This window comes from Astatotilapia calliptera, chromosome 18, assembly GCF_964374335.1.
Source record: "Astatotilapia calliptera chromosome 18, fAstCal68.1, whole genome shotgun sequence".
Taxonomy (NCBI): domain Eukaryota; kingdom Metazoa; phylum Chordata; class Actinopteri; order Cichliformes; family Cichlidae; genus Astatotilapia; species Astatotilapia calliptera.
The window spans coordinates 18,082,873-18,107,416 of NC_137439.1; the positions used below are offsets into that span (position 1 = coordinate 18,082,873).

Here is a 24,544-nt window from a genome sequence, read left to right on the forward strand (position 1 = left end):
GACTTTAATTTGACTTACAACTAGTGCAGAACAAAATGCACATGTTTGGAGAGGTCACACTGCAGCTCGAGTGAGCAATTCACAGAAAGAATGGGGTGTGTTAACAAAATATGCAGCTCATCCAACAGCAGTTAGCTTCAATAACTCCACAGAATTGGTCCTATGTTTATGCATGAACAATGCTACATAAAACCATAGTATGATTTAATTTATATGTCTAGAAAAGTTTAATTATACATGACATATTATGATATCATGTTGCCTAACAACCATCTGACAACAACTAAAAAACACAGACCAAGCAATACTGTAGCACAGGTATGTTATAGTTATCTCAACTGACATTAATCCTTAGCTTAACATTTACTGTTATTTTTGGTATTTCATATAACACACACTAACTAAACGAGGCATGCCCCAGTGTGTATGTGTGCGTCACAGTTAATTATCACAAAAAGAAGCCTAAAGTGAGCTACATAATCAAACTAGATCCCCAGCTTTATACCTGCCAAGTATAAAACAGATCACATTTTATAGTTAAATAAAAAAAATAAAAATAAAAAAAACAGGGATTTTTAAATGTTTTGGGTGCATAGTTTTAAAAAATAAATAAATAAATAACCAACCGTACTTGATAAACTAAATCAAAATAACATCCTCAAAAGTCAGACAGTAATAGCTTAAGGGACAGATTAGGCATCTGCTGATGAGCATAGTGCAGTAGTGCAATTTCACTACTCTGTGTTACCATGACAGCTGCCACTTACTTGTAAATATTGAGTCGTCATCTTCATCATCGTCTTCATCGTCATCCACATCATCATCCTCATCCTTATACATGCTGGGTAGATCTTCATAGTCAGATTCATTAGGCAGGTTCTCCTTATCGTCCTCGTAGTCGATGATCACAGATGGCACTTCTCTTCTTTCTAAGGGGGCACACTGACCACCGCCGTGCAGAGCAGAGCTAGAGGAGCGAAAGGGAGATAAGTTATGATGGTTCTGAGCCAAGCATGAATATTAATAGACTGAACAATTTCCAACAAAAAACGAATGCTAAACAAATAACAAAAAGATGATATTTTATGTGCGTATCACAAACATTGGGTTGTTGTGTAATGCCTAAAAGAAATTTGGGAACACACTACTTTCAGACATAAACATGAGGATGGCGTCACTATTCTGTGAAAGACTACCAATAGCTAATAAGTTCAACAAGTTAAAGTCACTTCTCAATACAAATATAAAAAAAAAAAAAATCAACAGGGCATATCATTAAAAGACTTACGGAATAGAGAGAAATCTCTCTGCACAAGGTACAAGGCCAAAGATTAAGACTGAATGGCTTTTACAGCACCTTTAGCCCCTGAGATAGGACTGCAAAAAATGTAATATTAATGAAATAAAAATATTAATATTTCAAAAAAATATATAAAAAACAAAAAACAAAAACAGATAAATAATGCTCAGCAGCATTTCTAAAACCACTGTTAGGAAGCATGGTTCATCACTGCAAACAGCACTTCAAGAATGTCATTTCTACCATGTAAAAGACAAAACGTTCATTTAATGGGAAGTATGGTAAAGTGAAAAACTGCCCTGTTGTCTGACCAATTAAAATAAGAAATACTTTGTCAACCTCACCATGCAATTCAAAAGCCAACTCCAATTTGGAGAAATATGTGCTGCCAAATACTGACATCTTTTTGAGGGAAGGCTTATCTTATTTTAGCAAGACAATGCCATATCACAACATATACACGTATTACAAAAGCACAGCTCAGTAGCTAAAGAGTCCATGTGCTAAACTGGCCAGCTTACCTGCTGTTTAGACCTATCACACACTGAAAACAGCTGGCAGGTTATGAAATGGGGAAAAAAATATGACACTGAAAATTGAAATCCCTAACAAGCAAGACAGACCTTAAAACAGTAAAAATTGTCTCCTTAAATATATATTTTAAAAAAATGTTATATTAGAACCATTGTAAAATAGATTATTTGAAAGTCATTGCACTGTGCTCTTGTTTACATTTTACACAGCATGCCGACTTTTCTTGGAACAGGGTTGTGACAGATTAGGATGGCCATATTATTTGGCCTTGCTAAAAGGGTGAATTTATGAAAACCCTGAGCCAGAAAATCCAGTTGAAATGGGGAAGATCATCATATTTCATCTCCATTATCTTTCAGCATTTTTTTTTCTTAAATTCATACAGTATTATTAAAACAATAGCCCGCACAAAACCCAGAAAATGAAAATGGCTCAAAAACAATAAATTGGCTTTGGGCTTCTGGTGCAGAACATAATGATAGCTTAGTGGGTTTTTAATCCAAGTATAAAGCGAGGGGAGATACATTGTGTAACTGGAGCTGAAAGAGAACTTCAGTACAAAAAGCCTGAATACCAACTAACTGCATTTCTGCGAAGCCCTACGCAATACCATGCAATTCTCTGAGCTGCACAGAAGGAAAAAAAGAGTAACGGATTATACAACTTGCATTATTAACAGCAGCCTGACGAGAATAAACTTCACTTTCACAAGCAGTCACCGGTTGGCACTAGCAAGCAGCAGTGACATATATGACAGATTCATTAATAACGGCCTAGCTGAAGGTTGTTATGATGGGACACTGTGATGTAACCACGTCAGGCTTTCAGACTAATTGTGAGCAACATCAGGGCCATTACTTCCTTATCCCTACTCGAATAGCTTTGGTGAAAAAGAGATCCTAATGTAAGAGGTTACATAATGTGCAATCCGCTATCATGTCCCTTTTCTCCAAACATGAAGAAATGCAGCTCTTGTAAAGAGCAGCTGGTCATGTTATGTCAGGCCAACTGTTGGAGGGACGCCTACTCCATGCGCCTGTGCCCACACATACACACATTTACTTCAAAATTAGGCCATGCTGCCCTGTGAGGCAGTGTGCCGATTTAGACCTGTATGGTAGTGCTACAGAGCTGGCAGGATGCGACCTCAATAACACAAGAGCAGATCTGAAAGTGGCAGACACAGTGCCACAAAAACAAATACTAATAAAAGAGGACACTCTATGCTAATGACATTTCTCAGTGATTACTCTGATTAGACCTGTTCTAGGGACAGCTTTTAGTAACAAGACATTCATTACTCCATAATGACCAGAAACTCATCAGATAAAAAAAAAGAAAAAAGAAAAGAAATCAATTCTTTGTAGAAGAAAAATGTCACTAGCAAACGCAAGGGAAAATCTGCATTAAACGCTATACTAATATTAGCCATGTAACTGTAAATCCACCTGCCTAAAACTGCAGATCCCCTTTTTGCTGCTAATAAAGAAGCTCTTTTCTGGTGCACAGACTCCATAAGACCTCTTGGAAAGTGTCCTCTCCTATCAGACACAAGGACTTTAGCATCAGATGCATTAAGTTCTACAAACTGTGATGCAGGGCCTGTATAGATGAGACTTTTTTAACAAATACCACTGATGTGTAATTGGAATGATAATCTAGAGGCCAAGTAAAAACAGTTCAGATCTTTGTGATGCTACACCATTTCCAAGCAACTGCCATCAGGAAATATTGCTTTAGTAATGGGGTGGACATGGTCTGCAGCATTGTCTATGTAGTTAAACTCTCTGTCATTTCTACGGTTTTACATATAAGGACATAATAAAAAGTTATCAGGTATTGCCAGGTTTTAAAATGAGGTAAATACCACCTTTAGCAGCAAGAACTTGAAGTAATCATTTTCTGCTTGACTTTATCAGCCTTTCACATTGTTGCTGAATGAATTTTGGACCATTTTTCTTTACAATTTTGCTTCAGTTCAATGAAGCTTGTGGGCATTTGTTTATGCACAGCTCTCTGAAGATACACTTCAGTCAGCTGAGGTCTGGACTTTGACTGGGCCTTAATTATTTTCTTTTTAAAGTCATTCCGTGGGTTTTCTGCTGTGCTTGGGATCATTGTCCTGCTTGACCCAATTTCAGCCAAGCTTTAGCTTTTGGACAGATGGCCTCACATCTGACTCTTACATTTCAGGAGTTTATGGTCAACTCAGTGACTGCAAGGTGGCCAGATCCTGTGGCTGCAAAAGAAGCCCAAATCATCACCCCTCCACCACCTTGCCTTACATGAGGTATTTGTGCTAATATGTTGTTTCGTTTTCATCAAACATGGCACTGTGCATTATGGCCAAGCATCTCTACTTTGGTCTTCTTTGTCCAAAAGACATTTTTTAAGAAGTCTTCTTCACATGCAACATTGCAAACCTAAGCTCTGCTCCCATATTTATTTATTTATTTATTTTAGATAGAAAGAGGCTTTCTACTGGCAGCTCTTCCAAATAAAACATATTCGTTAAGTCTTTTTCTAATTGAACTGTCATGAACTTTAACATTTAGCATGCCAACTGAGGCCAGTAAAGTATGAAATTTATCCCTCTGGGTTTTTTTTTTTTGCTGACCACTGCATGGTCTGACCTTGGGATGAATGTGATAGGACACCCACTCCTGGAAACAGCAGCTCTCTTGAATATTTCATACTCTATATACTGTAGAATGATGAACATCAAATTAGGAATGGCCTCATAACCCTTCCCAGATTGATGCAGCAATAAGTGCTTCTTTAAGATTCATTACCACCCAAATTGCTGTTTTTATAGAGGTCCTCACACTTGCTGCCAATCAATTCATCAATTGCATTTGATTTGCAGCACCTAGCTGCTACTTACCCTCTTAATTCCCATGGAATCAGTAAGGCTGTACTTTGTTTTTCACTTACTGCTTTTGCATCTTTGCTTATTTTTTTTAAATAAATAGTGACATGTTGTACTATGTCTTTTATTACTGTTCATCTGAGGTTGTATTTACCTAATTTTAAGACCTGCTAAGGGCTCGATTATGATTATTATTATTTTATTACATTCTAAAACATTGGGTTTGGGTGTACTTTGTTTTTACCATGACATATAATATGTGTATGCAGTTCTGGCATAACATTCCCTGAGAATCACCTCATCTTCTTCCCACAGTGCATCTTGCACTCATGTCTTCTACGGATAACCAATTCTCACACACCCAGGTGTCAACATGATGGTCAGCATCACAATTTGATCAGTTTATTACATTTGTCCATTTTCTTTCTATGTTGTCTGTAATTTAATGTTCTCCTGCTGCCTATCGTGGCCCTCCCCGTGTTGTGACTGATGAGTGTAGTTCTGTTACATAAGATCCATCTGTGTCATTTTTAAACATACACATGCAGCATTGTTTAAGTTTACTTAAGATATTACATGTGATTTACAGACAGAAACTGAGCCATAATCCTTCCCTGCCTTCCCACAATCAGATTTAATGACCAGAACTGAGAGCTACTAACCTTTCAAACCTCTGCATGGAGAGTGCCAGGGTTTTATTGAGCTCCTCGATGATCCGACTGGGGGCGTGTAAGCTGCCGTACTGAAGCTGGAGCGGGTGACCGTGGCTCTGGTGTAGACCGGCTAGACCGACAAGCTGGGAGGGCAGTAAGGTGCCATGTAGGGAAGGCATGCCCTGGGGAGGGGCAGACTTTTGTGGGAGAGTGTTGAGGGGGTTGGGGGATGGAGAAGGGGAGGATAAGGAGGAGTCCAGCCCCCCTGGAGGCACGCAAATCATCACTTTCTTGGGTGGCAGAGGTGGAGAGTGCTTTCCCCCAGGCATACAGGGCAACTTCATTGGCTGGCAAGAATCTAGGGAATTGTTAAAAAATTAAAAAAAGGACAAAAAGAAGATTCATTGGACTTATTATATGAATGTCATGCATGGCATAGCTATTGCAGTTTATGGTGCAGATAGATAAACAAAGAACACAGATGAGTGGAAACGGCTCAAACATCAGCCCAGAGTGGGGGAATTACACCAGAGTAATGCCACTTCTCTCTCCTGACAGATTGACAATGACAGATAAAGCCAGCTGACCCAACCAGAGAGGGATTTAATGAGACTAGTATAATCCTATGAGCATGTGTGGCTGTACAGGTACAGTTTAAAGCCAAAGCAGTTATCAACACAAGTACCTGCTATTTACTTTTAAAATTAATCATTTTTTGACAGTTAAAGCTAATGAAGCAACACCCAACAATGTACACTTTAAGGAAAAATATTAAATCAAGTGTATATTATGTTGTATTTATTCTGCTTGGATTAAAGAAAAGTTCTAGAAAAAAAAACATATTGCCTGGAGTGATTAAAGCTGCACAGGCATGGAACGGACCATAATCTAGGACAACTGACCTGTGCTGTGGTTTGGGATCCTAGAGAAAGGCTTTGGGGGGAGAGCAGGAGGCTGTTTATGGTAAAGCGGTGGTTTGGCAGGGTTGTCCTGATGGTCACCTGGATAGCCAACAGATTTCTTAGTGGGCAAGACCATCGACGATTTCATAGAGGGCTCCTGAGTGCAGACGCTGCCATCCATTGAGGATCGGAATTCAACGGTTGCTAAAACAAGGAAAAAACTATCAATCTGCAAACAGTCAAAAATGCATTTGACTACACAAGAAAGACACTTTCTAAAAAGACTGCATAAACTAAGTTTAAAATGAACTTGATGTGTTTTTGAGACACTGGGGGCTTGGACTGTTTACAAACCCGAGAGCTTTTTTATCAGCACACACCAGACCGTGGAACAGCAGCAGACAAGCAGTTTGACAGAACTTTTGAATTTTAATTCTTTTATAGTTCTCATCCATTTGATGTTTTTTTCTTTTGCATGATCACACTTAAAGGCTGACAGTGCAAGTCACAGTGCTGCTCACATATTTTCTGACTGCCAGTGCATTTATACAGCATGCCTCCCATATTCCCAAATTCCATCTTAGCTATGGACTTTGTTTTTTAAATAGAAAATCACAACAACGTTTCACTCCTCTAATCTTTTTAACATTCAAAAAATTCCTCAAGGAGACTTGTTATTTTTTATTATTAACTAAAGATAACAAACTAATAATTTGTTGTAGTTTTTCAAGCTCTTTATTCAGGGATCATTTCTAGGCTTTCATTTTGAGGCCGGTGCTTTAGGAAGGATCTATGATACAATACAGTAGCTTTCAACACTGTGATGGGAGATACTGAACCATTTAACTTGTTCCATGTTTGGAGATGCTTTTCTGCATACCTTGGCTGTAATGAGTGGTTGTTTTAGTCACCACTGCTTAGTAGCTTCACCTGTCTTGTCTTTCTTGCTTTTCCATGAGCTGTTGAGTTTCTGCAATGTGTACTCATTCACTGTCACAGCATAGTGTTTTCACATTTAGCTATTAAACTCAGTTTTTCAAAAAATAATGAAAGCCAAAATCTTCCATAAACTGTATATAAAAGATGGACGTAGCTATTATGACATCAGTCATTGGTTGATCAAGTCCCATCCTAATTAAGCCCTCTCATGATTGCCATCTTTATATTTTTAAACTGGGTTTGAGAAGTGGTAAACCTGAGGCCTACCATGTGTTTTGAATATCATGTTGTATTCAGTGTAATGAATATCATGTTGTATTCAATAACACATGAAACTAGCAATTATGATCTTGAACTTGTCAAATCCTGTTTACTATACTCACAGATCAAGTGATCAGTAGCGCTGTTTTCCCACACTCTTGTGTACAATTCTTTCTTTTTTTTTCCTCAGAAAAAAAAAATTGGGCCATTAAAAAGAAAAAAGTTTCAATGCTTTGGCTTCACCTTTAAGGTCCAGAAGCTGTGTCTATCTTTTATATACAGGCTATCATTTCTTTCTTATCTGCTCTCCTCACATCTTGGCAAGAGTCAGCCGAGCTTCTCTGACTTTGTTTTTGATATCCTGCGGCATCGAGCCCCCTGTTGTGCGATTCAAACATAATAAAATATATCTTTAGGTTGTGTAAAGCACATCAAATCCAGATCAAACGGGGTTTTTTTTTTAAAGCCACAAATTTTCTATAATGAAAGATTCTATCTCTTGAAGCTCTGTGCCAAATCTTGAAGAGTGCACACCAAAGGCTACTGATTAACAAGGAGATGAATAACTGAGGACCTTTCAGTTTGGTACGCCACCGTTACCCTTCTTGTAATTTCTACTTAAATCTGAAACAGTTTCCATCTGTTAAATCAGAGAGAAACTGCAGAAAATCAGCTCACCTTTTTCAAAGATCTCCTTCAGCACTCCTCTCTTGATAAGCTCATCTCTGCTCTGTCGCATTGACATCTTCCTCTCCAAAGCTGATGTTGTAAAGAAAAGGAGTGTGATAAAGAGGTTTTAACACTGTAACTTGTCATTCAAAAAACTATGACCGTTATTTCTTTGTTTAACCCAGGCTAAACAATTCACAACATGGATGTGGTCACGTGTTTCACAACATTTTTTTTTTAAAGACGCATTCACATCAACCACTTTTGATGTAACATTTCCAAATGCCTAGAAATGTAATAAATAAGTAACAAACATCAAAATTACTAGCAATATGCTAACGAAAGCTTCTCGTTTGCATCACAAGTCAAAGAAATATTTATTTACTTGCTTATTTGTTTCCTTTACTCAAAGTGTTCAGCAATCAGAAAAAGAAAAAAAATGACCAATCAAACATCTGGTCCAGCCAAAAACCAAAACAAAACAGGTTTTCTTTTTGTGTGAAATGGATATCAGTCACTATCTGCATTCGGTCACTGTGATAATCCCATAATTAATCCCAGTTTCACGATATACATTTCGTCTGGCTTATTTAGATTTTGCTGTAAAGATAATCAGTCGTCTCTGCTGAACAGTTAGAACAATTAGAAACTGTTCCCTGTTTAACACAGATAAAGGATAAAAAAGATATTCCAGCAATGCTTCTCATCGTAATTCATTATGCAAAAGATGCCATGTCCCATAGCTACTGTTTCCTTCTATTTTTAGGCTTTGCGAGTTGAGGCACTTAAGATCTTCTATCAGTAGGCTGAACAAAAGCAGTAAAATACTAAAAAAAAAAAAAAGAAAAAAAAAAGAGAAGTTGTTACTCATTTTAAAATCTAATCTTGCACAGAAGCTAATTAAGAACGTGAAATGAGGATGAGCAATAACAACAGTTGAGCACGCTGCACAGGAGACTCGTACACCCTGTGCCCAGTATGAGTGCTTGACATATCAGAAGCCCTGACTTCTGAAATCAAAAATGTTCAGTGCTACTACATATTCAGAGCACATTGGACAAAAATACACTGGCATCTTGACCTCTCTATTCCTTGCACATCGTTCACAGCACATTACACTTTAAACCCACTGCTCAAAATAAGTCAAAATCACTACGCTTCTTTATGAGTTTCTCTATGGTACCAGGTGTTCATCATCAATGCTTACTTCAAAAGCTTTCCAAAGCTTTTTGATCAGCCCTGAGCAAGGAATTAGTTAAAAAGTTAAACATATTTTTTGGGGAGCGAGCATACATGACCGAATATTCCCCAATATGCCACACTCCTTTACTTCAGCTGCCAAGTTGGCATATTGCAGTTTTTATCCTTTCATATGCTTAGTCCATAGCCTCGCCACGTGGGAATGTCAGCTCAACAATGAATGCAGGACTTGGAACAGAAGAGTGGATGTGGCCACAGGTTGTTAATTGGATTTTGGATGGGAATGTGAGTCCCTGGTTTAGGCTCACATAGGCAGTACATTAACCATGAGTCAGGAGGTGATGGTCCACTGTTTCTTCCATTCTCAGATTAAGGAAAAAAGCAGCAGGATGGTGGTCTGAGCTATTTGGGGGGTGACGTTGGTTGATGCCATCTCTTGCTCTAATGTTGAGGCCAAGAACATCAATACTTGGTTACGTTTTCAAGCGTATCTCCTGTTCTTTCAGCCCACTAGTATGTGTTTAAGGCTTGCTTGGGGCTGCACACTGGTGACAGGACAGCACAGCACATCATGTGTGGCACTGACAATGATCAAATATGTAACAGATGTAGTCATTCTTAACCTTTCCTTAATTTAAAAACATCCGTATTTTGAGGTTTCTACAATCATCTCTAGCTGTTGAGTAACATGTGGCTAACAAATTTAATCGAAAATAAAATATTTGCACATTACCAAGCAATTTCCATAAAACTCCCACAACCAACTTTAGGTTAGTGGTAACAACTGTACTGTGAAGTAATTGGATTAAAAAAATATATATATATATATATATCTTGGAAAGTTAATATCTTTGCCAGACATTTGCCTCTGCCAGATCTAATAATAAAAGATAATAGGTTTTACAATGCAGCCTCTAAAAGCTTTCTCCTTAAAACTTTCAACTTTCAAAACTCTTGCATTGCAGTTTAACTTAGACTTTGAAATCCCCATCACGAGTCCATTATTCTTTAGTCTTTTGTTTAACAGAGCAAACATTCAAATGAAACTCTAACCCTAACCCTTCTAAAGAAGTACAGCACCAATTTGTTGCCAGAGTGGGGAAACCTGGGGTTAAAGGTCATTACTACGCCAGTTGTTTCATCCAAAACGAACAGCAATTACTCAGAGCTTTATGACATAAGAGCTCTTCTGCGGGATGCACACAGTTATGCAATACCATTAACTCAAAAGCCTTAATGAGGATATTATGTCTTCAGACTTGACAGGCGGCGAATGTTTGCGAAACAAAAGTGGAAGCTGGTAAAATTAAAGTGGACACGTGCAGAACGTGTGCCGAGCATGAAGTAAGGAGATGAAACTCTGGCCATCCTTGCAAACCCCCCTAAAAGCCCCCACTCTGTTTAATATTTAATCAGCACATTATTAGTGTGCAAGAAGTGGATTTCATGTTCATTTCATCAGGAAGGTCCTAGGGGACACACACACACACAATTGCGTGTGTGTGTGTTTAGTGTCTGTTTAGTGGGAAAAAATGCCACTCCCTCAAAATACCTGACTTTGATACAGAGTGCTATTGACTTGGACACCAGAGTAGTTGTCATCACTTGTCAGTTTGTAACAATGTTTATTATATAAGTTTAGTGTGCAGCTGAGGTACTCAAGTTAAAAGCATCAAACAGGATGCACTCTTATCACTACCAAAGGGTACAAAGCAAACCTCCATATCAGTATATTAGAATCTGCAGTAGCCTTCAAAATCACCTTGAATATCAACCAAGTTCTATTTTAAAAGTCTACCATAGCCCAAAGTGTTATCATTGCCCAACACTCCAACCACTCAATCTGTACCAAGATGAGAAGATTAGACACTCATTGGGGAGACTCAGCTGAGAGCATATTAAATGAAACTGGCATATCTAAGTTCAGCCTCTACTGATCTGAGAACACTACATTTAGTTTTTTAGAAAAAAAAAGAAAAGAGAAAAAAAAAAAAAAAGTAAATTCCACTGCGAAGTGACCCAGATAGTCAGAACACATCCTACAAACCCTGAGGCACAGTAGCTTAAAGTGGAGTCTTTTACTGAGGCGTTTCTCTCAGTCTGACTCTCACAAAAAACTGGAATAAAACTTTGATGGTGTCTTCTATCAATGAGGAACTCAAGCGTTAAACCTCAGACCTCAGAAGCTTGAGTGTGGCTAAAATACACTTTAACACCTATAAAGGACACAGCAGGCATGCAATAGGCAATCAACTTCTCCCTTCATACAGTGTACAATGGACACGTATGAAATATGTCCTTTTTGTTAAAAATCATGCGAACATCCAGCATGAGTAGTGCAATTGGATGACTGCTGTTCATAGGGAAATGTGCTAATTAGATTAAAAATAGACTCCCTGATAACATCAGACTACAGCATGCATGTTCTTTTGATAAATCTCTTCTCGCTAAAATCTCTTCCTGATACAAGCTGGCTGTAAAAATTTACCAAGCACAATAAGACAGCATGATAAGACATCCAGCTGTCAGATGCTTCTCCTCCCTCATTCCTTCCTGAGGTAAAGAGTGCAGCCTCCCAGAGCTGGCCTTCATCTGCTTAAGATCACAACACATTAATAATCCTCTACTGTGCCCAGTGTCCAATTATCCATGACAACATCTTCCTGCCCAGTGGCTGGTCTACTCCCTATTGATACAGGAGTTGTAATCAACAATAAGGTAAGCACAGACTACTTCAGACACAAAAGACAAACAAGGACCATCTAAGGCCAAGATCATAGCAATGCAACTATAACCACTGCACATTTTTGCTGATTGCTTAAGCAACAGACAAATACTCTAATACTCTTGCAGACAAAATGCTGTTTTCAGCTATTAATGATGGTGTACTAAAACAAGTCAATAGCTGGTAGTAGCATGTGGCAGCAGTGTTCTTATACCTGCTGACAACAGGTCAGTAATAAAATGAGGGCAAGTACACAACACAGTTTCCTTGATAAGGTGAAAAATTATTCCTTTAAACACAAACTTGCTAATGGTTATACTGCACAGAGTCTTTCTCGGAATCGGTCTGAAAAGAGCAAACTATTTAAAAAGAAGCACTAACTTTTCATACGACTGCATAAAGGCTTATAAAAACTATTTATTTTTCATTTTCCTCACATAACTGTACTTCACAGTCATGGCTGAAGTTCAATACATGGCTGGCCACGAGAAAAACGTTTGTGTGCAGCGAGCCATAGGAAATAATACAGAACAGAGTGATGTTGTTGTCATGTTGTATGTGAAGCGCTTTAAGGGTTCACCAAGAAAATGTTACCTTTTCTAAATAAAACTTTTTTCTTGGATGGATATTTTTTTATTTCTCAATGAAGCAATAATCCATTTTCAGTAATCACAGGATTCCTCTGCACCATACAGTTAACCTACTTTCCTCAAGCTTAGCAGAATTTCTCATCTAGTGACTATACTAAGACAAAATACCAGCCATTGGGCCTTCTCTAAAATACGTCTAATGACTTATTAATCATTCTCTGACCATAAGATTGATGTTTTGTGAACACCTGGTGCAAACTTGCACCACGATGTGCCACTGGAACACATTGTTATTGTCATTAAAACTCTTCAATGATTCATGGTGTATAATTATTTTCATTAATGTTAACCTGGAAACACTTGTAATTATCTTAATAAAAACCAAATGTGCATTTCAATAATAAGGACGTGACCCTGTGAGTTTTCTTAGACGCTCTCTTGCTACAGTTAAAAATCCTTCTGCCAGCTCCTGTCATTTCAATTTATTGCACAATCGCACGCTTGTGGCTTCAATTCTACCACTGCCAGTTGCAGAAGTTCAGGCCACATTCCACTTATTTGGAACTTTCAGAGTTAGGTTCACGCTAAAAATGGATGAGACAGAGCTGTGGTCTCTCTGAGGCCAATGTGCCTGCCTGAGCATCGAAGTCTCTTGTGAGACTGCGTACCACCTGTAACTTAACAAGGTGATCATCAGTGGTATGGCAGCTCAAAAATGCCCATCAAAAAGGATTGAATAGAACAATAGTAGCAACAGCATTATTTGGGGACAGAAGCATTATGCACACAAAACAAGTGGATAACAAAAGCAATGAAAAGCGTCATTTCTCTCAGCTCCACTCAGCATTACCACCATTGAAACAGAAATTATCTTTTGTTGGCTCAGCTTTTGATTACTGTCCTTAACCACAACAAGAGAGATGCTATTATCACAGGGCTGACATGACTGTACCAGTGAACAGACAGAATCTCTGTGGCTGTGTTATCAAGTACACACTTCAAAAATGCAGTTTTTTTTAAGTATTAAACAACTCAAAGGCAGCTACAGTTTAAAAAAAAAAAAAAAGTCAAGCACACATCTTGTACTTCTGACAAATGATGGAGCTGACGAAAAGAGGTCGCAAAAATTAAAACGGTCAAGACTCAAACAGCAGCCAAAGAAACCATGAGCAAACCCAACAGATACTGAATCATTCAGCAAACTCACACCAGAAAATGTTAATTGAATAATGTTACTAAATGAGAACATCCTGTTCTGTTCACACTGGATTTAGCTCCCGTCCATAAAAGCAGGGACGCTTCTTCGAGCCTGGGAGCTACAGTCTGACAAAGTGCCTCCTCCTTTCCAAGAGGCTGACAGAAAAATTCAGGATGTGTCAGTCGAGGAAAATAAATACAGCCGGATCTGAAGAGACCACGTCCTTCACTCGACCCTGACAGCACTGGGCTGAAAGATCAAAGCAACTCTAAAGAGACCTCAAAACATGAAACTCCAGCGCTACACTGAATCAATTTGCTGCATTGTGACTCACCCTGGAGACTGAAAAACGTAATCAATTTTTCTTTTGACCAAAGGATATGCATTGATTCCCCCCGCCAAAAAAAAAAAAAAAAACTGAAACCACACAGGGTACAGTCTTTACAAGTATTGGAGTTATTATACTCGTGTCACTATTATGCGGATAAATTATGAAAAGATGTCACGTACCAGCTGATGTCTGCTTGAACTTCTCGCTCTTCTTCTTTCTCCATTTCCAGGGCTTGAGGAGCCGCCCCAGAGTTGCAAACTTGCTCCGCCGACGGATGGGTGGAGTGTGGGTACCAGAGACCAAGGACTCCGAGCGCATGGCGGCAAGCCTCTCTACTTCCTCCGCTGTAAGGGGGAGAGAAAACAAAACAAAACAGATTTAGTTTAGGTGAGGATCCAGAGGAGGTGATGGATAGTCTGGATGATAACTAAAGGCAGCAAACACTTTTGTTTTTTAATATCCAAGCAGAAATAATCTGTGCCAAGCAGCCTCCAGAATTCAGCACTAACTAGATGAGGCTGAATAAGAGCATAAACAAACCTGCACATCATATGGCATTATGCAGGATTTGCTCTGGGTCTAAACAGTTCTAGGCTGTAGACTGACGAGCACCTCATTAAGGGGGAATATTTCAGCTCTTCATCAAATATTCACGAGGCCCGGCCCTATAATCTTTTAAGTACTGTTTGACTTCAGAAGCAAAGAATGTTAAGTAATTTGCTCAAACACAAAATATTACATGAAGAAATAACTGCGAATGCAAACGGCTACAAACAGCACTTAAAATGTAACACCAAGAGGAAAGCTGGCTGCTGGATAAGAATACAAAAGGCGGATGATTAATAACTAAGGGGACTCGAGCTGAAAATCTGACTTAAACCTACTTGGCAGCTTGTGAGATTTTAAAAAAAAAAGAAAAGAAAAAAGAATTACGCAATGCCAAAAAGCTCTTCTCTCTTCTCCTTACTTTAAAACCTAATCTTTAAACTTAGTCTTTTATGTAGTCAAAAAAACATTTCATCAGAATAGCAAAATATCGCAAATGCAACTGCGTGCAAGAACAGCCGATTAGTCAGGACAATGCATGTTTTTTTAAACTGCATTTTTTTCTACTAAGCAGCCAGTGAGTTCCATTACTTTCCATACTTTCGAGATCAGCTCGCCTCGGTTGTTTAAATTAATCATCTCTGCATTTATAATTGCCAAAATACATCATTACTGAATGATAAATGTGCAGACTTTTCAAATCAGTTTGCACATGCACCCATACAGAAACTGCACAATCTTGCAGCGAGAGCGATTAAGACAAACAATAAACAGACATTTTTTTTTATTAGAATGAACAGCATCGCTTGGGAATGTCTTAGAATTGTCTCAAAACTCTTGGAAGCTATTAAAAAGATGACACAAATCACCTTTAAAGTATCTTATGAGCATGCAGCAGAAGCAAACAGAAAAACTCAAAAACCGCCAAAGAAACCCCCTAAAATCAGCAGTGTTAAAAGTCCAGAGCCTGGACGCACGAGGTGACCCTCTAGCACATCGTGTCACGTCTGTTGTCAATGTCACCCGGTTGCATCAGATCATCACCCATGACATGCAGTCAGGGAATCTGAGGGTGTTTGTTTGTTTGTTTATTCTTTTAATAATTGCATCACTTTTGCAATGTTTGCCAACACAGACATGCCGCTTAACAGGACAGCCGCCTCCCTGGGGCAATGAGACAGTAAATAAATGTGGCGATAATGCAGTGCTGAAATCAGTCCCACGGACCATTATTTGAATGCTCTGCAGCATCCTTGGAAATCCTTCCACCACAGCACTCTATAAATAACCCAGCAGTCAGTGTTAATTGAATCCAGGAGAGATTCAAATGGTTTCGTTAGCAGCCTAAAGGCCAGATAGAGACAGGAAGACAACGAGCTCTAAGTTGAGCCACATCCAGGAGCCAAGTAACAAGCTGCTGTACTGTATGACAGAGAGAGTGGCAGTAATGACTCACTGTTAGCAACTTCAGTGCTTAGGGCATTGCTTCATAACATTAAACACTACTTAGTGTTAAGTACCACAACCTTAACTCAAAAAGGAGTATGGGTTTGAAAATATATATTTATATATACTTTTTTTTAAATTCTAATTATTTTTTAAATGCACACAATAGAAACTGCAGTAAAGCAGTTGGGCCTTCCTGTGAAGATGAAACCTCTGGATACTATCTCCCCACAGGTGTAGGTATCTCAGTGTGCACTCAAAAGCCCTCTTATCCCAAAATACAGTGTTTACTACCAGATTTATTTCTTTTTTTTATGTTGTTGTGCTGAACTATTTAAAACCAGTACACATAGAATCAAAGTCTACACTGTAAATGTGTGATGATGCAATTGTAATTGTGAGAAAATCCTAAAATCTGCACAAGAAAAAAATAAGGAAATCCTCTTCCAAGTGTCCAAATTCATTGGATTTTCCCCTTTTCTTCCTCTTCTTGACATCAGTCTGATTGCACGGCAGAATCCTTATAACCTACATTCTCCACCACTGTAACATGAGCAACTGATGCTGCTGGTTTTAATTAACAACACTTTTTTGCATGCCAAGATGGCTGAGTGATGATGTAATGACACCTAAGTGGGGGGGAAAATAGGCTTTGTGCAAACAGCCTGCACAGCTTCATGCTAGAGGTTAATACTGAGATCTAATGACAATAAAAAAAAACAAAAGACGCAGCGTATTTTTGCGGTCAAACGACAATTAACAGTTCAAAATATGAGCAGCCCAACCCTGTAAGAAGTTCTGATCCAGTCAGAGGCAGTTTCCACAGCAGCAACAGTGATTCACTCTCCTTCAGGAGAGTGGTGTCATTTCAATGCACATCGACACTAAAATAATATAATCTATCCCTCGAGGGGAAAAAACACTATATCCTCAACTGTATCCTCACACAGCCTGCTTATCAAATCGCATATTAAAAAAAAAAAAACCCCAAACAAAACAAAAAACAGAAGCAACGTAGCCATCTTCAGATGTGTGCATCCTGGATGGTAACAGCTACCGCAAACCTACTATGGGCGAAACCACACAAGGTTTGAGCCTACTCACCGTCCTGCGTGTCGTTTCCGCGGCTGCAATTGCTGCAAATGTGCTTTATCTCTTTCCCGATATGACAGTGGATCGTAAAAGGCATGGTGTTGTTGTTGTTATTGTGCGGATGCTGGCCGTGCCCCTTCTTGTTGTTCAGAGACATTATTTTGACCAAGCTGAACGCCTTTTTCTTAGGTTTCTCCACCGCCACGGGCGTGTTTTCTCGGCATCCCGTGGTAAACCAAGTGCCGTGCATGATGGTGGGCGCAGGATCCACGCTCGGGTAATTGGCCGTCTTGAACATCGGGAAGCGAAAACGGAGCGGTGCTTTAAACGGAGCGGCGTTACTACGTTGTGGGTTTAAATTAAAGGGCCATGGATCGAGTCCTACCTGACCTACTATAGCAGCTTCTAAGTATTTGGTCGCTTGTCTCTTCGGTAATCCCACACCTTTACCTGAGATCCCAAAATGTGCAGCCTACTTGGTTTCGCAACGCAGAAGTCGCTGCTGCTGAGAGAGAGAGAGAAAGAGAGAGGGGAAAAAAATCTGCTGCCAAATCCAAGAGAGCTAATAATAAAACCGAGGCTGAATGGCAGTGACTACCTTTCACTCCCAGAGCTGTAGACTGCAGTCGGTTGTGGCTAATCCACGATTAGAGGAGCTGAGGAGTGAGTGCCTGTGATTGGCTGCTAGGTACGCGCTTCTAATAGGCCAGCCTGGACGCAGGAAAAGTTGCTCCTCCATCCACAAGATCACAGTTAACTATTTCTTCTATTATTAAGCTGCCTAATATGACAGTGCCATTTGAAGCAGCCGCAAAAACCACAACACAAACTAAGTAACACATCTAAGCATATTAAGTATAAAACAATTTGTTGTGCTGTGTGTTTGGGTGAGATGGACATATTGATTTTATACTGAGAAGATCTCAAACATATTTAATCAAAATATTATTAGAATTACTTCACAAACTGAGATGACTGGAATAGTAATGGGTCCAAACACTTAGACGGGTGAGTGAATGTTAGACACAGTGATTCAAATGATAACAATGCTACTGATTCCCATAGTCAGTGCATCCCGCAGCTATGGAGAACTTTGTAAAACACAACAATATATATACACACAGTAGATGATGTCATCAAATGTAATAGCTTAAAAGGCATGCTGACATCATTCAGCTTAGAGAGCTTCCGATACAAAATACATAGTGAAACAATGGAACGTAACAAACCATGCAAATTAAGCACTTTAAGGCTGCTTCCATCACACCTATGTGCACACTTGCTGAAGGGCAGCAAAGATGACTGTAGAAAAAACCCCAACACCAATCTAATGCGGGCATGACACCAGACAAGTGCTGAGAGGTCAAATTAAAGAAACAAACAAAGGGAGTTTAATCAGTGATCTGAAAGCAGAATGAGAGGGCTCAACCTGAAGAAAAGAGGCATTATGATGCCCTTTCTTCAAATCACAAATTCCAAATAGCTACGCCCTTGATCCCCAAAGTTACTGTTCACATTCTGGAATAATTGATAGTATTAACAGGCGGTTAATAAGCCTTTAATTGTGAAAAAGATAACGGGAACCCCACGGCATTTCCAAACATGTTTCAAAGCAGCGCATGGTTGTGAAGCTGGGGTGGGGTGGGGGGTATCTTTGATGTTCCTTCAATGAGCTGCAGCTTATTCCACTGACATCAAAGCGCTCTCTGAAATGAGGGACAGAGTCACGCAGATTTACTCACACCACGGTGCAATGCAGTAGTTGCTCTTAGTTGCCTCTCTTTGGTGCAAAGTTTGTTTGCACTGATATGTGTTAAACTTTAGGACCCCGTGAAGCAGAGTTTTTCTTTTTTAATATACAAAACATTTTGCAACAAAGAGTCAGGGTTTAGCAGATAACAGGGACAAAATTATCTCCCTTACTATGCAAGGAAGATAACATTGCACCAAAGTGTGACTCTGTACAGTACATGCGTGCTCGCTATAGAACGAGGAGCAACAGCCCTGATAAACTCAAGAAACCTGCGTTGCTTTCTTCCTGTGCCGGCCTGATAACAGCATTCACTCTGTTTGCTGCCGCCCAGCCAAATAATTCTGATAGAGGAACACAAAATGCGCTTAAATCAATAGTGATGTGTGCCAAGACTCATGCATGCTAGCCTGTGTAATTCATCCTCAGCTTTTGTCTTACAAGAAACAAATCAAAGGCAGGCTATATGTCGGCTGCAAGGAAAGAATAATAACGTGTGTCAGTGTTGTTATGTAACTACTGTGTGACGCAGTGTTGGTCAGGGCTTCACATGACTCACTTTTAATCAGCTGACCACAGTTCATGCCTTTTGTGACGGGGTAAAATGTTCTCTTTTTGCTATCTTTCATGAGTTTTTGTTGTTTAAATGTTTGATTTCTTTCACTTGTTTCATTTCACTGGTCACTGTCTATGACAACTCTAGTTATGGATCTTGGGTATGCATTGGCTCCATAGTTATATTCAGCTTATTGGGACTTGTTCTTGCATAACCCCACTAGTGTTCGCAGTGACATTCAATAAAAATGACACACCACGTTGCTTACTGTTCATTACTTTAACTGAACCACAACCATAGGGTTTTAATTCTTTTTTTCCTTTTTTTATTTGGCTTCCATCCAGCCATTCAACCGCTTATCCAGTTCAGGGTCACGAGGAGCAGAAGCCTATCCCAGCTGCCATAGGACACTAACACAGTGTTCCATGCATTTCAGCATAAATCTCCAAGATGACTGTGACTCTTAAAAGAAAAAGACTTTCATGTTGATGACAACATACCTGACACTTGTCACAAACTCTCACAATAAACTTCAACTGTCAGAATAAGCTCAGGTACAGCTGCTGAGAAGTGTCTGCCAGTCTATTCCGACTCATGCTCCTTCTGATAGAAATGCTGGCTCACAGCACTGTTTGCCAAGGAGTTTCAGTAAATATTAGTTATCTGCTTTTTTCCCCAAAAAACTTGTGAGGCTGTGTAAAATGTAAACAACATCAGAATGCAATGCTTTGCAAATCATTCAAACACTATTTATAACTGACAATGCAAGGTACAAAACCAACATATCAGATGTTTAAAGTGAAAAATATCAACGTTTTTGAGAAGAATGTGAGCTCATCTTGAATTTAATGCTAGCAACCCTCAAAAAATGGTACAGTGGCAGCCAAACACTAATTTTCAACCTAGATCTTGTGTAATTTGGCATAGCATGGCCTTTTCTCCCTGTTTCCCTTTCTCAAGAATGGTTTCTTGACAGCGATCCTTTCCCTGAGATCATTTCTGAGCAGCTTCAGTGAACAGTAGATGGATCAACTGAAGGTCCAGATGTATCTCTCAGATCCTGTGCCAGGTATTTGCTGGATTTATTCCTGTTTCTTACGATATGACTTTTTGATACTGTTCATCTGCTATAGATAGTTTTCAGGCCTTCCAATTCTTCTTTTGTCCTCCACGTGTCCAGTTTTTGCCAATTTGAAAAAAATAATAATAATAATTTAAAGACACACTGCACACCACACATGCTGAGCTATCGCAAGTTTTCAGCTAATATGTCTTTGGGAGTCACCTTGTAAGTACAACCTTTTTTGCTGTTTTTTTTCCTCAAGACAGAGTTTTGTGACTCTGTTTATTTCATATTTTGGATTCTGGTTCAAACTGGTTTCCATGGCTGCTTTGCAGATTTTAGGCTAAACAATCTTACAACTTCCGACTGAGCAGCCTGTCACTACAAATCTGCTGTTCCCATTCTCTGCGTATCTCTCTGTCTCTTCCCATCTGTCATTCTCTCACTGCATTATTATCTGCCTCGCTCACTCATAGTAAGACAGCACCACATTTCCTTGACACAATCTAGAAGATAAGATGATAAAAGTGCAGCGCTTTGCCTTTTGCACATTTTTTTTAATTTGCCACGGGGAAAATGTGAAGGATTTTATGGAACCGAATCTCAACTCTTTTATGAAGTTCCTGGCTCCACCTTCTGAATTAAGCCATATCTTTTTTATCGCAGGCAACAGAGTAATGTGACATGATTATGTAAAAATCCACAGACAGCAACACGTGTGAAACAATGTTAATTTATTTAAAACACGAGCACTTGTTATTTTGTTTGTTTTTGTAATAATTGTGCAGATACTAACCAGCTCAGCCACTTAAGCCGACAGAAGTGTTCATAGAAATGGTCACTAAGTGTCAGGGATTGTGATAACATGCCTGTAACTACCCTCTAGTAAACTGAAAATAAAAAGCTGCTCACTTCTCATTTCTGTCATATTTCATTTCCCTTCTTGTCTTGTTTATGTCTCCATAATCTTTCTTTATTGTTAATTAAACTGATAAGTTTTGAATGAAAGGTGCTGCCAGGATATGCTACATGTGGTAGGTGAAGTTAAATATAATTTACTCACTTGCATAAACTTAACAAAAGCAGCTGGGTAATTGCTTAAATATGAGTATTACTCACAGTAAAAAAGACTTTAGAAAAGTACATGCAGGTGTTACATTCTGCACTGTGTTGACACTGCAATCTGCTAGAAAACAAAAACAGAAGAACCTAAAATGAAATCATTGCAGTAGGAGGCATCCACTGCAGAGCTGCCCAGCTTTTTCCATGCAATAGTCTTTGCAATGCTGCCATCTAGTGGGGTCAGTTGGCATTTTGCCAACTCTAAATTCAAAGCACAAAAAATATTCAGTTTCGTCACCAAACATTTACACTGTGCAGCGACATTTATGGACTCCAAATGTTAAAATATCACGAACACTGTCTGTAATTGGGGGAAATATGATGATTTAACCCTCTCGCGTGCACGTTTGTGCGCCAAGACGCAGTGCGCAGAGTTACTTCCAAAGGAGAAGCGATGTGCTTCTGACCACCGGCTTCCATATTCCAGTTTTGCCATAGCTACGACGTTATTAGCAAGCAGCCATCTTCATCGCTAAATCAGGTTTTGTTAATTCAATTTTGTCCACTACAGCGCAGTGAGCGAGATATTAAAGGTAAGTGTTCAACACCCAACTAAGCATCAATAAATGCCTAAGTTGTGCGAGGTGATGCAGCACTACAGTGAGTTTCTCCCGTTTGCAAGTATCCAAAATCCTTCTGCTGTTTCCATTTGTGCTGCTCGGCTCCCTGCCTCCCTGTTCCGTGCTTCTTATCGTCCCTCCTCTGCAGCTTGTGTCTGCAGCTCAGTGGGAGATAGTGAAGCAGGGAGCTGTGATGTACTACGCTCTGCTGGAGGAATTCATTATCACAGTGCTGGAAATAGTGCCTGAGCCCCCCCCCCCCCACACACACACACACACACACAGCGTACAGCTAGTTACCATGCACTGTACGTGCAAGGTAAGGCGTAAATACGAATATAAAATAATAATACCCAATCTTGATGAAAACGTGGAAGGGGCCAAATTACAAATTACCTAAATGGACAAATAAAAGATAACTGGCAGTCATTACCAAGCCCTCACACTCTGCAACATATTTACCTTCATAAGTAAGTTCCTAAACTGTCTACTGCATCTGAAAGGGCAGGGGAAGATGGCTGGCTGAATGGATTAATTGGTAATAAACGTAACAGTGATCAGTAATGATAATCAAGCAGCCATTCTGCATAATTACTGGCAATGAGTAATTCCCTTTTAAGTGTCTGAATAATTTTTCTACAACCGCTTGGCTGATAGTTTGACCCATTAGAACTAAAGAAGCAATAATCCTCAAAGGCACAAGAGCAAGCGTTGTCGATCACGTACTGCGCTACCACAGCGGACTGCACATTTTTATATGCACATCAGCACAAAAACAGGCCTCTCTGCTTTTCTCCTGAATCTTGTTCATGGTGTCGAAACATAAACAAATATAAAGTGAAAGCATAGTTTTCACGCCAGATGAGAACAGGACCAGCGCACGCATTTCATACATTCACACTTAACATGCACATTTCCATTTTGACCTCCTCAGCCAGCTAAAATTGAACAACATATGCCACCAGGTGGTGCCAGAGATGTGCTTCAGTGTGGATTTCAGATCCAGTTGCTCTGCCCACAAACTATCCAGTGTCAACTGAGCAGAATGAACAGCCACTTTACAGAGCAGGATTCAGGGGTAGAGGCTCTTGTTAAACACCTGTCTGTCTTATATTTTTACATCTTTCTCTTTGTAAATTCTGTTGTTAGAAAATCTTCCAAATGGAGCTTGGCCCTAAAGATAACTCAGCTCTGCTGGCTAGATTGAAAAAAGTCACATTTTAATCTGAAGAAGTTGGTGCCAGTACCTGAAAAACAATGAACAATGTCAAAAAAAATAAAATTATTATATAAATACATATGTCTTGCCATATGCTTGTTAGCAGTATAAATCAACCCAGAGCCAAGTAAAGATGAGGGCAAAATTATTAGGTATGAAGTGAAAAGGTTTTGTTTAGAATATCCCAAGAGCTTGTTTAACAAAGGAAGGGATTTTCAGCATAGCATTTCCAAACATGGTAGTTTTCTTTAGAAAGCATAAATTACTTCTATTTGCACACAATAACAGAATTATTTCAGAAAAGAAAAATGACCATAGTCAATATTTTGAACCCCCCTGAAAAACTGACATTTTTATAGTAGTGATGTGCTTTAACTTCAAGTGTTTAAAGCTTGTGAAACGTGAGACATACAGGTTTCACCTTTGATTAGAGAAAGTGTTGTGCCAAAAACCAAAGTTTGAACGTGAGAAAAACAATTGTTGACACTCATAAAGGAAGAGGTGGATATAGAAAGTTATCACAGCATTTCTGAGTGTCAAGAAATGAAGTGAGAAGTATCATCAAGGAATTAAAGAGAGCCACACAGTACAGAATAAGACAAGCAGACGTAAGAAGCAAAAGATATCAAAGTCTTTGAAAGTAAACTAGTGAGAGATGGGTCTACAGACCCCACATCATCTGGCAAGACACTAACAAATGACTTAGCCAATTCAGGAGTTGTAGTTACAGAGCAGACAATCATTAAAAATGTGCACAGGAACGGACTGTGAGTTTGCAGACCAAGAGGAGATCCACTTCTGCAAAAGAGGCATGTTCAAGCCAGACTGAAGTATGCTAATGACAACCTGGAGCTTGTCCTTTGGGCAGACAAAATTAGAGCTCTTCACCCACAGAGACACTGCATATGTTTGGAGAAATAATGGAGAGGCATACCACCCAAAGAACAGGTTGCCTACAGTGAAACATGGTTGGTGGGAGTATTAGGCTGTGAGGATGCTTCAGTGCATCGGAAACTGGG

At 39.3% G+C, this 24,544-nt stretch overlaps 1 protein-coding gene across 4 annotated transcripts in view; it reads right to left on the reverse strand.

Moving 5' to 3' along the window:
* LOC113010706 (phosphatase and actin regulator 1-like) overlaps positions 1–24,544 on the reverse strand; it is a 50,229-nt gene that overhangs the window by 13,071 nt on the left and 12,614 nt on the right. For 2 of the 4 annotated variants that reach the window (XM_026149901.2, XM_080292935.1), the window contains exons 1-6: positions 17,268–17,879; positions 14,351–14,515; positions 8,137–8,217; positions 6,259–6,462; positions 5,366–5,714; positions 768–967 (exon numbers count right to left, since the gene is read on the reverse strand). In XM_026149901.2, coding sequence (XP_026005686.1) covers positions 768–967; positions 5,366–5,714; positions 6,259–6,462; positions 8,137–8,217; positions 14,351–14,515; positions 17,268–17,553 — 1,285 coding nt within the window. In that variant the 5' untranslated portion in view covers positions 17,554–17,879. Of the gene's footprint in view, positions 1–767; positions 968–5,365; positions 5,715–6,258; positions 6,463–8,136; positions 8,218–14,350; positions 14,516–17,267; positions 17,905–24,544 lie in introns of those variants that run through there. The other 2 variants (XM_080292936.1, XM_026149902.2) reach the window with 2 other exon arrangements.